This window comes from Miniopterus schreibersii, assembly GCF_964146895.1.
Source record: "Miniopterus schreibersii genome assembly, chromosome: 14".
In the NCBI taxonomy this organism is placed as follows: domain Eukaryota; kingdom Metazoa; phylum Chordata; class Mammalia; order Chiroptera; family Miniopteridae; genus Miniopterus; species Miniopterus schreibersii.
The window spans coordinates 15550962-15565691 of NC_138114.1; the positions used below are offsets into that span (position 1 = coordinate 15550962).

A 14730-nucleotide genomic window follows, 5' to 3' on the forward strand; every position below is an offset into this window, starting at 1 on the left:
ATCTCTTTACTGGAAATGTCCAAACTCCCCAGTCCTTCTCTTCCATCCTGGGCAAAGCCAGGGAAGCTACAAGTAAGCTCCCACCTAAGAAATGTTCTCCTAAGTGATTCCCCCATTCAGTGTATTTATCAAGGTGATGCTAAATAAGATGTGACTGCAAATAATTTAAATTTTAAAATATAAGCTTCCTGTTGCCATAGATCAGTTAAACCTTCTCGATTTCATTGCCAGATTGACACAGGCATATTTATCACTGTTTTCCTAGGGAGCCCTGCTCTGCCCTCCGTGTTCAACAAGCTCACCAGGCAATCCATGCAAACCACTTAGGGCCCTGGAGGAGAGGAACAGGGCCACCAGGGAGAACTCTGCCCTTTCCCAGTCAGGGGAGCAGGAAAACTAAAGCTGGAACAAATCATTAACAAGCTCTCTTTGCCTTAAGCAGATCAAGGAACCAGTACTGGCTAAAACTGAGGATTTCTTTATTGATCAGTAAAGAGAAAGTGAGATATAAAAATCTTAAAAACAAGCTCAAAGAGGTGAAGGGGGTTAATAGGGGGAAAAGGGGAAACATCTGTAAAACTTTCAACAATAAAGATAAATTTTAAAAAAACAAGCTCAGGGAAGAACTTGGGACAACAGCTATTCAAATATTCTTGGTAGCAGAAATTGGTATAACCTCTCTTAAGGACAATTTGACATCTGTACTAAAGCCCTCCGACAATTCTGTCTGTAGGAAAATGTCCCAAGCAACTAATCAGAGACATATTCATCAATCAGTATTACAAGGATACTTATAATAGAGATATTTATAACAGTAAAAAACCTGGGAACAATCTAAATGTAAAACATTGAAAAATAAGAAACCACTAAAACTATAATGCAGTATTTGAGACGGAAAAATGATTCCAACACAATGTAAGCAAGAGCATCGTTTTTAAGATATTTGGCATTAAGATAAATGGTAACCATGGGATCTCTGTGAGACTATCAGTGATTTGAGAGAGGGGTTTTTTCATACCTTTCTAAGTTTTCCAAGATTTCTATATTGATCATTATTGTTCTTATCATAAGAAAAAATCTTCAAAAACTAAAATCTAAAGTATAATTTCATGCACATGTAGACATTGGGCTCATGATAATTAATGCATTCAAGTTCAAGGGGCAACACTACTCCTCTCAGCTGTTACCAGATTAGCAACCTGAACCTGCTATCCCCATTCCAGTTTGGATGGCAGGACCCTGACCCCAGGATTCACATCCAGGTAGAATGAGATCTGGGAGGAGAGGGTAGAAGAGAGAGATGTTTTGAGTCCTTTAAATGAGCCAGAAATTTTATTCAAACCTACCGTCTTGCTTCCCTTTCCAACTTCAAGCCCACACTAGTTCCAGGACTTACATTCCCCAGGACAGAGTCATAGAAAATACAGCCTGAATTTCCATGACCTTCTGCATGGAAACATAACCAGTTTAATATTGGACAACCTGAAGGAAGGAGAGGGGGACTTACGATAGTTACTGAAGAGAGAAGGCTAAAGTGTAATGGGAAGAAAAAAATATATAGCAACCTAAAAGTTCAGAGCTTATAAATCCATAACTACCCTTCCCTCCAGCACAAACAGGTGGCCTTAGGGAGAATCAGCAGATCTATCACTTTCATAAGTTAGATTAATAATAACGATGGTCTAGGGCTATGAATTAATGGTAAGACAATAGAAAAGGATGTTCCCAATGTAAGTGGTTAACTGAAGCCCAGTACCTCCCTTTTAACTAACATCTTGGCAAGAAGTGATACAAATGCGGCTACACAAGAAGAAATTCACATGTTAGTATATGCGTGGACTATCTCTGGAAGACTAAAAAGGAGTAGTGCAGAGGAGAACTGGGAGGCCAAAAAACATAAGTGCAAAGGAGACTTTCTTTACACCATATAAAGCTGTTCCATGTGCATATATTAACCATTCAAAAAAAGTGAGTAAATAGAACTCCTTGCCTAAAAACAAATTGTGACCTAAAATACAAATGGACTGCAGCTGATTTTACAATCTATAGGAGTTAAGAAAATTTGTATTGGGGGTATTGCTCTGTTTAAGGCAGGCCCCTGACAGGACTCTCTGGATGTGAAAAGGAAACCTGCAGAGATGTTCTAAATGGGGGTGGGGGCAATTTTTCTGTATATACCAAAGTGAGAAGAACTTTATGTTTCTGAGGACAGTTCTGGGAAGAGGGTAAGTGACACAGAAAGGGTTTGGGAGAGAGAGGCACCTGTTCACATGCAGGAAGCCTGATTTTAATGAGCGGCATAGCCAGGGATTTCCAGGAATGATGCCATCCCAAACTTGTCTGCTGCTGTGTGCCACAATTACCACCTAGCCCCTCCCTAGTACACCTCCAACCATCAGTAAAAATCTATACTACATAGTAATATTGTGTTGAGCTTTGGAGAAATTAAGAGAGTATCCCAAGTGGGGCCAGACAAGCTGCCAAGATGGAGAAGAGCAGACAATAGAACAGAGACATGGTTAGTGCAGGGAGCTATGGGGAATCTGGGTGCAGGGCAAACCAACCAGGAGATAAACTTCCCCAAGTCCCATGGAAACAGTAAAGGGGGCTAGAGAGAAACGTTTGCAGAATGTGGGATGGGAATTCACAATATTTCATTTGGATATGATGATCCCTGCAGCCTGGTGAGCTTAGGTCATCTGTTACCTACTCATTTACTTAGAAGGTAAGCTTATAATCTTTTCTCTTCCCTTCTCCATATTCTCTCCCCAACTCCACTTTTTTTAAAAGAAGAATTAGCTAAGCATCCAAAACATCTTTAATTTTGATCCAGCTGAAAAGGCAAAGACAGAGACCAATGCCTGAACACACTTACATCTTCCCCTGACATCCGAGAGAAACAGTGCCGCCTCCCCTCACCCCGTTAGGTAAGTAAGACGGTGAGCCGTGATCCAATCTCAACCATACCCACGTCAAGTCAGGACTGTTCTTCTCCATTCCAGCCTGTAAGTTCCTCCAGCTTAACACCAAGTCCTAATGTGAACCCTTCCCAAACCTTAGACCTCACTCTTCCTCTGCCCATCTCTGCCCTACTCCAGCCAGAACCCAGTGTGCAGTTCATACACTGACAACACCACCAACAGGAATAGGCTCCTGACCAGATGTTGATAGTTCCTCAAACTCAACATCATGGAAGTCTCTCCTCTAAAAATAATAAAAAGCGGAACTCCTCCTCTGGATCCATTTTACTGGCCTTCCTCTCACTAAAATTTCCTGCCTCCAGGGGACCCATCATTTCCTCTGATTAATCCTTATAGGTCCAGCCCCTCAGAGTCAAGAGCCCCTTCTCACCACCAACCCCACTCACCACACACATACACACACCACCACTCCCAGGGTCCAGCCCCTTCTCTGCTAAAGGCAGACAGGGCCCCTGAGTGTGACAAAGACATCTCTGTTTCCTGAGACATGACAGCCCAGTCCCATGACCTGTGCCCGCTGACACACTCCCCCATGGGGCCCAGTCTCCTCAAACCCACATCCGGGCTCTCACCAGCAAGGCAGCCACAGCCTGAGCCTCTAGAAGCCAGTCACACAGGAAGAACTCCTTCCAATGCCCCAGCAAAAGAGCCCTCTCCTGAGTCCATGCTGAGCTGTTTAAGGGGTGCACATGTCTAAAGCATGGTATAGTCCAGGCTATGTACTCTGTCCTTTCCTTGGGCATTGGGACCAAAAACCATTGTTAATTTCTTTTTTTTTTTTAAATGTCTTTATTGATTTGAGAGAGGAAGGGAGGAGAGAGAAATAGAAACATTAATGATGAGAAAGTCATAACTGATCAGCTGCCCCCTGCACGTCCTGGACTGGGGATCGAACCTGCAACCCAGGTATGTGTCCTGACCGGGAATCGAACCACGATCTCCTGGATCCTAGGTCGATGCTCAACCACTGAGCCACGCCCAGCCATCCTTAATTTCTTAAAAGTCAGCATTTGTTTGTTTGGCATCCTCTCATCTCTATGCATTACTTTGCAACTTTTCAGTTTCCACCTCTCCCCAGAAGCATACAAACCCTTTGGGAATCAAAGATAGCGCACACACAGTACCCACTTTTTACATAATCCTCCAGACACCACTTCTCTGGACATGAGGCATCTCAGCATGGACACATGCTCCTGAGCACCATCCAAAGAAGCTCTACTGGCTCAGCTTAAACTTAAATGTCCCCTCTAACCCACTGGTGCCTTATGCCCCAAATTCTGTCCATCTTCTCTCAAATTCTTAATTCCCAAGTGTCCTGACTCAGAAGTAGAGAAAGAAAGACTCCAAGGAGTAGAAAGAGAAAAGTGCCTGAGCCTGGGGTGGGATTCGGGCTCCTCATCAATCCTTCCACCCCAAGACAGTTGGTTCCATTCAGAGGATAACACAGTTCTCAAGAGGGCACTTTGGGGGAAAGCCCTGTGTGGGACGAGCTGCCTAGGAAAAACCACCACCCTGACCCCTGCTCATTGATCCCACTAATACCTGCTTTCCAAGCATCTCCTACTTCCTGCCCCCAAACCAGTCACAATCCAAAACCTCTTAAGAAGAAATTAAATGACTCTATTTTCCACTGGAATAATAGAGAAGGTCACATTTACCTTCTTCCAAGACTAGAACAGTTGTTAAAGTTCTCCCTCCCATCCACCCCATGCCAATCGTGTTTGAATTACTTTGAAATACCATCTGGGAGAAATCATCATCACAAATATTTAAGGTTCCAATTCATAAAAAGACAAAGAAAGAAAACGCACATACACCCTACCTATGATTTGACAAATCTTTGGGAAATGGGGTTGTCCAGAAGAGCATTCCTAAATGCCCCCCAAAAAAACTCTCTTGCTGGTTCCTTCTCATTCCTCCCCCAACAGTATTCTAACTTGTCTGCATGACTATCAGTGAGAAAACAACAAAGTGAAACTCTCCTAGGAACTCGTGTGAGATGGATGATGCTCTAGCTCACTGCTTCTTCAGGGGCACAATGAGGCTAGCTGAAAAATCATTCGAAGTAGAGTCAAACGTATGGGGTACGAGTCTATGTGTCTCAGATCCCTGCACAGATGCAGAGCTAGAATTGGGTGACTTACCTGCAACCTGTTACCAAGGGCACTGGGTCTCCCAGGCCTGGTCTGTGTCTTGTGAAAGTTACATACCTCAGAAGGTTAAAGCTCAGATCAAGCCTCTTTGCGAAATGTCCACAGTCCCTGCCAAGGTGCTCTGGAATTTCTCTGCAGTCCTGGCCTATGTAGGACACCTGGAAATTAAATGGAACAGAAACAATATGGCAAGCGGAAATCACCCAGCTGCTCACAGCCCTGAGTCATTGATCTGATGATTGCTTCCGCAACTTTAAAGGCAAGCTCCTCACACACAAAAATGCCATATTTGTGGCTGTTTTTCTGATCAGATCACCTTTGGGGCTTCAGGGACTCTGCCAACAGCTCCCCCCTTCCTGGTACACTTAGCATGATGAAGACTAATCCCTGCACAATGGAAATTGGACTAAAATTGGCCTGATTCGATGTCCAAAAAAAATCCCAAATGTCAGAGCATGGTGATATAATCGCAGCAATCAGCCTCTCATTCAGGGGCCTTTCCAACAGCTGCCCCTCTGGCTCTCCTCCTCCACTGCCCACCCCCCAAATGCCCTGTTATGCGCATTACCTCATAAAGACACAGCAGATGCACTTACCAGCATTCAACCTGCAGGGTGCTGAGCAAATAGGGTTGGACAAGAAAACCTTCCCAGACTGCCAATCCCATCTTATTACCACTGTGTATTAAATGTCCACCTCTCTCTGGACAAAGCTGATTCAAAGGGAACAGGGCAACAACTAATGGCCAGGGCTTCCAAGTCTCCCTCCTCCAAGGAGCCTTTTGCAATCAACACCACTCTGCTTGCAGAGCTATTCCCCTACGCATTATTTTGTTTATATTATTATTAATAATCTAGCACAGGCCCAAATACTAAGAGGCTGAACTAAAATTTGATCCTAAAATTTCTGACTGTGTCAGGGTCGGAGGGCTTTCTCACTGCTCCAACCACTCAGTTTTTGAACCCATTTTTACAGACAGCACCCTGCGGGCAGGTTTGGTAACTCATTTCCAAAATCCATAAAACAAGCCTGTGGGTTAGAGTTGGCCAGTGAGTCATGGTATATCATACTTCCCTGAGGGACTCCACCCTGACCTGCCAGGTAGAAATTCAGGCCCATCACACAGCTACAGCCTTGATCCTTCCCTCCAGTCCCCACAAATCCACATTCTTCTACAAATACAGACAAGGATGTCTTGGAATGAGTAAGACATTCCCCAGGGGGTTATGATTCCTAATGGGAAAAAGGACGCCATCTCAGATGTTAGGTTTAACCATAGGATTGCTAATAGTCAATCATTTTAGAACTACAAAAATAGCACTTTCCTATGGCTCAACCTGACACAAATCACACTTCACCCAGCACCCTCAATGCTTCAAGTCATCTCTCAACCCTCTCCTACCCAAGGAGGACACACTGCTGACAACACAATAGCCTGTATTCATAGTCCTTTGGTAACTTCGTTCCTGGAGGAAAGTAGGGAAAAGCGACAGAAAACTAGCTGACTCCCATAAAGTAATTTTGACTGGGGAAGATACAGGCTAAAAAATAAAGGGCTCCGAGTTCAATCTAGCAAACTCTCCCCTTTCTACATGGGACTCATCTTTCTTCAGAACTCCCTGTGTAATAAATTAACTCCTGCTTCCAAGCCAAGATGAAATCATGCACCAAGGAGAGACTTGGGGATATAAAGCTCAATCAATCTAAGGACTTCAATTTCCCTCTGGATGTCCACTCGATCAGCAGCCTGTTCTGTATTATAAGTTCACATTGACCCCCAGGCCCACAGTGCTCACCACAAAACCCATCCTGTCCACCCTGGCATGCACTACCATCTTGTACATATCATCATCATTCAAGACTTTTGCTGCATGCGGCAGAGAAGCTGAGCTTTAGATGTAGAAACTGAGCTCTTTCCTCAGACTCGTCAAGGACTAAACCTAGTAGGAACCTGGTTTGTCAAAACCCCTCATGTTTTATACCAGGAAACTAAGACTTCAGAGGCCTGCCCAGTGTCGTACACCTTCTTAGTGATTGGGTCTGGACCACGTCCTACACCAGGAATAAGGGTTTCCAACTTGGGGGCCATGGAGTTTTTACCAATCCGCATGTGAATTTTCTTGATCAACAAATGCCAATGGCACATCTATCATGGGTTTTGGCTTCAAATTGAGTCTTTCTAACTAAAAGGTCAAGAACTAACTACCTCATGACAGCATGCTGAAAGCCCAGAAGAGTATCAGACACTAAGAAAAGAGATGGATATTTCCTCCCCTTTTTCTTCAGTAGGATTCCCCTTCAGAGGAACAGCTACACTAAGGAGAGCTATCACCACGAAGCATTCTAATCACTCACAACACACCTGACGAGACTTTCATCAGCTTGTTTTATTACATGGTCTTAACAGCACCACATCCCAAGAAAACTGAACAAAGCACAATTAGTTTCCATTCTACAGAGACAGAGACCAAGTCACCAAATTTTAATAGGAAAACCAACTTGACAAGCTATTTGCATATTCGGACCACACTCCTGGCAAACTGGAAGGCTTTTAGAGATGCAAGTTAAACCAACCAACCACACTGAAGGGTTAGAATCAGCTTCGACAGGCTTAAAAGCAGCAGCCGCTGCCAGGCACTGCAGCCAACACTAATGAGAGACCTGTTTAAGAACTGCTCCTCAGCAGAAGACATTACCTCTCAGGATGTCATGAAGCTCCTTGGAGCACACAACCCCCTAATGTAAGACATGAGGCCAGAAGAACCACATCAAAAATTGTCAGCTTCAGCAAACAAGAGAGGGGGTGTAGAGATTAATCTTAAATGGCACAGAAGAACACATCTAAAACAGAGAAGTGATTGCATTAAGTCAATTATCTTGATTTAGACTAAACTGAGGAACCAAGTTTTATACTTTTAATTTCCCTACCTTATATAGCCTCTACCCCAAAACCTTCACCCTGTGTGAAATGACAGCATAAAAGGACACCATTATCAGGGAAATTAAAACATATCAACTTCAAGACTTCTACAGAGAGAAAGACAAGATGGTTTTGGCAGGACCTCCACACATATACACACCCAGTCCCTCTAAGGGGTTGCAGAAAATTACCAAACTGCAGAACACCGAGGGTTTCTTTTTGCACTTGGGATGTTCTGGCTCCCAGCACATTTCTGGAGAGGGTGTGTTTGTCCTTAGTCACACAGAGATTTTAATACCTGCTCCCAGCCAGGAGTGAGGAATCCTTGATTTTAAATTTGCAGTACTGGTTCATCCATGCTGTTGCAAATGGTAAGATTTTATTCTTTTTTATGGAAGTGATATTCCACAGCTTTTTTTATCAATTCATCTATTGATAGGCACTTGGGTTGCTTCCATATAGTGGTTATTGTAAACAACACTGCAATGAATATAATGGTGCATGTATCTTTTCAAATTATTGTTTTGGGTTTCTTCAGATATATACCCAGAAGTGGAATAGCTAGGTCAAAAGGCAGCTCCATTTTTAATTTCTTGATGAACCACCATACTGTTTTCCATAGCTGCTACACCAATTTACATTCCAACCAACATTTGCGACAATGTGGATGAACCTAGAGAGTATTATGATAAGTGAAAAAGTCAGAGGAAGACAAATACTATATGATTTCACTTATATGTGGAATGTAAAGAACAAATAAATGAACAAACAAAACAAAAACAGACATAGATACAGAGAACAAACTGACGGTCGCCAGAGGGGAGTAGTTTGGGGAGATGGGTGAAAAAGGTGAAGGGACAACTAAGAAGTACAAATTGGTAGTTACAGAATAGTCATGAGGATGTAAAGCACAGCCTAGGGAATATAATCAATAATACTGTAATAACTATGTATGGCGCCAGGTGGGTACTTGAATTATCAGGGGATCTCTTTGTAAATTATATAATTGCCTAACCACTATGCTGTACATCTGAAACTAATATAAAATATTGAGTGTCAACTGTAATTGAAAAAACTAAAATTTTTAAAAAGAATAAAATAAATTTGCACTACTGGAAGCTCTGTCCGAGTAGAAACAGCCCTGGGAATGAGTTCAAGTCCCTCTGCTGCTACTTACTAGCTGTATTATCTTGGACAGGTCATAATCTTATGGAGCCCATTTCCTCTTCTGTAAACTAGTCAAACACTAACTGCCTCCAAAGGTGTTAAAAATAACGTAACATTTATTAACTGCCTACCACCTTGAGGTTATCTCTTCAGTCCTCAGGAAGCAGCTCCACTGAATCACATGTTATCCTCATTTTACTTAAATTACAGGAATGAGGTAACATTTTTAAAACACACAGCTGTGTCCTCAGCACCTAGTGGCCACCAGATAAATAGCTGAATTAGACCAATATCCTTATGGAAGGATTTGTTTTTCTGATGTCTGTTGGGCACAAAACTTCAATGCCCAAATCCCAAGTTTGCATTTGTGTCTACCATTGTATTAATGAAACTACTTTAATCGTCATAAACTAGTGGAAAATGAAGATTTAGAACTTTATGCTGAATGTAAATGATGCATTCACCCAAGAGAAGGCCAAGTGAAGTCAAATCCATGTTTATGAAAGATTTTACAGAGAAGTGGAGGGAGAACTGCATCTCCAAGCATTTGGTGTTAAGGCCTGTGGAATTCCTAAAGACCAGGGCAACGGCAGTCAGTCCACAGTGGAGCTGAAAGCTATGACCTAGTTCCAGCAGAACAGTATCGTCCATCTCATTAAGTTACTTTAGTTTTACTGATGTTATGGTTTTCGTCTTTATACTTAAACCACCCCTTTATTTGGAGTTTATAGGACTCTAAATGTGAGCCTAGAAAAAGTTACATCTGGTTTTATATTTGTGTATTTAAACAATGTTATGATAAAAACAATATTAACACTGTGGGCTCATGGTAAGTCCCCCACCACCGTCCGTCCATCCATGTGTGCCCCCCCTCCCCGCACCGCACCTTGAAGAGGATCTACCAAAGTTTGAGAAGTACCATGTGGCACATTTAAGGTACTATCCTATGATGGCCGTCATTAGAAACTGCAAGGGGCAGAATGCTAAAAAGACCCTCACCTCAGCGCTGCCACTCAGGGTTAGGGTCTTTAGGAGGTTTTAGAACATGGGGCACTGAGGCCCCAGGGGCATTTCCCAGCTCCCCCCCTGGCAGGCCCATCTGTTTAAAACACTCCCCAGAGGCTCAAAAATGCCTCACCCACAGGTCAGTGATTGCCCTTGGGCTGTATGGGGTGGGCTAAAAGCAGGGGGTATAGAGAAAATCACTCTGGAAAATGGGGGAAGAGAAAGGAGGGACAGGAAAGTCAGCCCCACTGTCAAGTCCTCCATGAAGCTGGAAGAAGCTAACCCCAGAGAATGCTGGATTTGAAATGGAGAGGCCTAGGGTCTGAGGGGAAGGGGACCCTTCCTGGGCAGAGGCCCTCTCCTCCAGCCTCTTCCTCTAAGCAGTCATGTTAACTCCCAGAAGCCCCTTTTCCCTGCCAGCTAAATAAGACCTTTTTTTTTTTTTTTTAAAAATCCTCACTCAAGGATATGGCTTTTGGTTTTTTTAAAATTTATCTTTGTTGTTGAAAGTATTACAGATGTCCCTTTTTCTCCCCATTCACCCCCTCCACCCCACACCCATCCCCCCAGGCCTTTACCACACTATTGCCTGTGTCCCCGAGTTATGCAAATATGCATATGAGGATATGTTTTCATTGATTTTTGAGAGAGAGGAAGAGGGAGAGTAAAACATTGATGTAAGAGAGAAAGATCAATCCGTTGCCTCCATATGCGCTCCAACTGTGAATGGAACCTACAACCTAGACATGTGCCCTGTCTGGGAATTGAACCCACAACCTTTTTGGTGTTCAGGACGATGCTCCATCCAACCAACGGAACCACTAGACCAGAACAAATAAGACCATTTTTAACCTCTCCGCCAGGCTGGTACCTCCCTGGCCTGCTCACTTCTGAACTCTGAGAAGGGGAAAACATTCCCTTTAGCCCAAAGTAATCTTAAAATCTAATTGTGCCTGACACCACCTGCCTTAGGCAATCCAAGGGGAGAGTTTCAATGCCTTAGAACTATTTCTCTAGGGTGTGCAAGGAAGGGTAGGAAGTAGGAGGGCTGGCTTAATCAGAGGTTAAGAAGAGAGACCTGACTTTTCCAGCAAGTAAAAGTCACCTGGTCCCAAAGTGGCTTAGCCCATCCCTCCAGCAATGACTAAAAACGCCTGAGACTTCACTACAGGGCCGAAAGCAAGTGAAGCTGCTGCCTACCATAGTTGATACTTCCCATAGACACCTGTTCAAGAAATTAGGCGCCAAAACAGGAGGGCCCTAGCCTTCCACCTGCCCTGGATAAAGGACCTATGGTTAGGAGCCAAAGCCAGTCTGCAGTGGACCCTCAACCTAGTGCCTGCCAGGATACATAATGATTTCACTGTCTTTGGTGGGCCAGGCACTTCTGCCTTCCTGGATTCCTTCCTCCATTATTAAAAAAAATTTTTAAAAAGTATATAGGCACACCTAGGCGCTATGACAGATTGGGTTCCAGACCACCACAATAAAGCAAGTATCGAAATAAACCAGTCGTGATCTTTTTGCTTGCCTTCAACCTACAGAAAACACTCTGTGAAGCTCGATAAATGGAAAAAAAAAAAAAAAAAAGTAACCCTGTATTTTACAATTGTATTGGTATAAAGATGAATATAATAAAGTGGTTTTCTTTGATAAGTTATTTTTTCTTCTGGCTATTAAAGAAATTAAAACATTTTTGTGGGCCCCCAAACGTACTGTGGGCTAGGGTCGCTGACCACTCTACCTAATGGAGAATTCTGTCCGGCTGGCCCTGGTCAGTGAGGGCTAGGGGCAGAGGGAGGTGGAGGCGACCCGGGCGACCTGGGGGGGGGGGGGGCAGGGGCCCTTTCCCCTACCCCCACAGCTAAGGGTTGTGCCAGGCTCAAGGTGGGGTTTCTTCTCACCAACCAACAGCAGGCCTGGGCACGGGGCAGACTTCCCACCTGCAGACCTGAGGTGCCGAGGCGTGGGCGGGGCCGGCTGGCAGACTTACTTGCGTTCCACTGACCACGAGCCCGGCCATGGCGACTGGGCGAACGCCCGACCCCGAGTGCAGAGCTGGGAGCACGCAGCGTGGCAGCGGCGGGCGCGGGCTGGCCTCAGTTCCGCACTGGGCGGTCAGCTGACCCTGCGGAAGCCCGAGGCGCGGGCGGCCAGGACTCGGCTCAGCTGTGCGCCCGGCCCCCGCGCAGGTGAGCCTGGGCCACCCCGCCGCGCGCGCCGCAACAGGTGGCCCGCGGCGCCCGGCGCCCAGTCAGTATCGCGTGACCGCGAAACTTCCCGGGGCCACCGGGCTTCCCAGGACCCTACCAGGGGACTAGGAATAGCGTCCCCTAAAACTCCATGCTCAGTGCTCTGCTGCGTTAGTAGGGTTAGACTGGGGGGCTCCTCAACAGGGACCCCCCCCCATCTGGGCCGTTGGGAGGGGGCGGGGGTTGGAGAGCCAGGCCTTTCTAATATTTCACAATCCGGATTACGTAACTGCCTTCAGCGGCAGGGAGGAGGGGCCTCTTGGCTGGAACTCCCCTCCCCAATTTTTGAGAGGAAGAAGGCAGTGGAGAGGTTGAAAGGACACCTGGTGGGTGGGTTTCATTTGTGAGGGAGGAGGGGGGAACTGAATTTCCCTATAAATTAAGTGTTGGCTCCGCTAATAGCACCCCTGTTGACAGTAATAAGCCCCGGGAAGAAAGCTGAATGATCTGCCCAAATTTCAGGCTTCTCTTTGTCTCTCCCTCTTCAGAGTAAAGGTATTTGTGAAGCTCAAAGTTATCCATGGGGTCAGACCACACACACTTTCCCCTCATCTGGAAGTGAGGGCTGGCCATTACTGCCTCCTGTCTGGATGAAGTCAGACCTGGTAAGCAGGTAACTGGAAGCTCATGCCTATCCTCAACTGAAAAATTCCAAACTTTGCAGTGCCTATTTTTGCCTTCCATGCCCAGGATACACAAAGCTATTACCAGATACCAATTAGTTGTCATGTTATCACCTGTCCCCTATTTCAGCCAAGAGCTGCCCCAGCCTTAACCCTACTCTATTCATACCAGTGGATATAGGCCCCACTCAAATCGAGAAAGGAAAACTGAGTCCTGACTTGCCAGACTCCAGGTTTCCCATGCATTGCAGGCCTATGTGTAATTGTAGCTCCCCATCTCTGTCCAGGGGGTGTTCACAGGGCTTTCATTGTTCTGTGTGTCTAAACAGCACTTAGAAACTCCTAGTTGTATAGCTGAGGATGATAACTATGATTGTAGTTAAGCATTTTGTGGCGCTCATCACTGTCTCTCAGGCCTGGTGCCAACACATTGTAATGTGAACCCTCATTGTCCGCATCCTGATGAGTGGTTTTGACCTGTGAGGGTTGACCCGCCTGCCCCTCTCTCTCTGCCAGGAGGAGTGGACACAGCAAAGTGGACCTGTAAGAACATAGACCTGGCTGTGTTTACTTTGGGGAATTCCAGGAAATACTGTAACAAAAGGTCCTGCAGGCCCAGAAAGAAAGCTTGCCCTCCAGAGATAAGGGGGATCAAAGGGAATCATTCCAGGCCTACTGCCCCCCCAGCTCCTCGTGCTCCTCCCTCCTTCTCTGCTGGACACACCCTCTCTAGTTCATTGTCCATTTTTGTTTGTTTTTCCTGCCTGAAAAGGAGGAAGTGGGCCCAGTCTCTGTTGGTCATGATATTCCACCCTCCCCAGATCCCTTTCACCTTGACCTTCCTAGAAGGGTTTTGACCAACAGGAGAGATAAACCTACTCAAAGATGAAATTGGAAACACCCCCACCCCAGGAGGAGGCTGCTCAAGGTTGTCATCCATGCCCCTGCCTCCATACACAGCTGCGCCTTCAGAATATAGAAGGTTCTGCAGACTCTATCAATAACATCAAAGTGGACAGGGATCTTTTCCACCTTTCCAAACCCCCTCCTACTTACTCCCTCCTCGACATAGCCACAGGGTGATCATTCTAAAGGCCTAAAATCTTTCAGTGGTTCTTGAATAACAACACAGTCTAAAATATCTAGTATGTCCCTCCAGATATGTTCCCATTCCATCAACCCTTACCTCTCCTGCCTCCTCCTACATCTCCCATCCTCTGCTTGGCTTTTAGTTGTTAGTTTTGCCAAGAATAACTCTGGACCTAGTCTTGTCTCCACTATGTGAATACACCGGGAGGGCCAGGTGACTGTCAGGGAGAGATAGTTGGGGAAATCAAAAATAAATAAAGTTCAGGACAACTCAGATTGAGGTGGTCTTTGGTGTTTGAAATGTAAGCAGATGATAATGGGGAGCTATTGAAAGTTCTTGAGCAGAGTAGAAATTTGCTGAATGTAGTGGGGAAGGACTCCTCTAGAAACAGACTGGATCAACCTCTCCTTACTCCCCACCCCTCAGCTTTTGGAAGTTAGTCTTCTGAACATAGAACAGGAAATGAAGGAAGAAGGGGGAAGGAAAGGGAGAGAAAAAGAAAGAGAAGAGAATCTGTGTCTCTAGCCTAGACCAAGGAT

At 45.2% G+C, this 14730-nt stretch overlaps 1 protein-coding gene across 1 annotated transcript in view; it reads right to left on the bottom strand.

Moving 5' to 3' along the window:
• LRMDA (leucine rich melanocyte differentiation associated) overlaps positions 1–12472 on the bottom strand; it is a 979155-nt gene extending 966683 nt beyond the window's left edge. Inside the window, exons 1-2 of the mRNA XM_081158546.1 lie at positions 12220–12472; positions 5192–5292 (exon numbers count right to left, since the gene is read on the bottom strand). Of these exons, the coding sequence (XP_081014672.1) occupies positions 5192–5292; positions 12220–12249 (131 nt within the window). The 5' untranslated portion in view covers positions 12250–12472. The remainder of the gene's footprint in view (positions 1–5191; positions 5293–12219) is intronic.
• Between the last annotated feature and the right edge of the window lie 2258 nt (positions 12473–14730).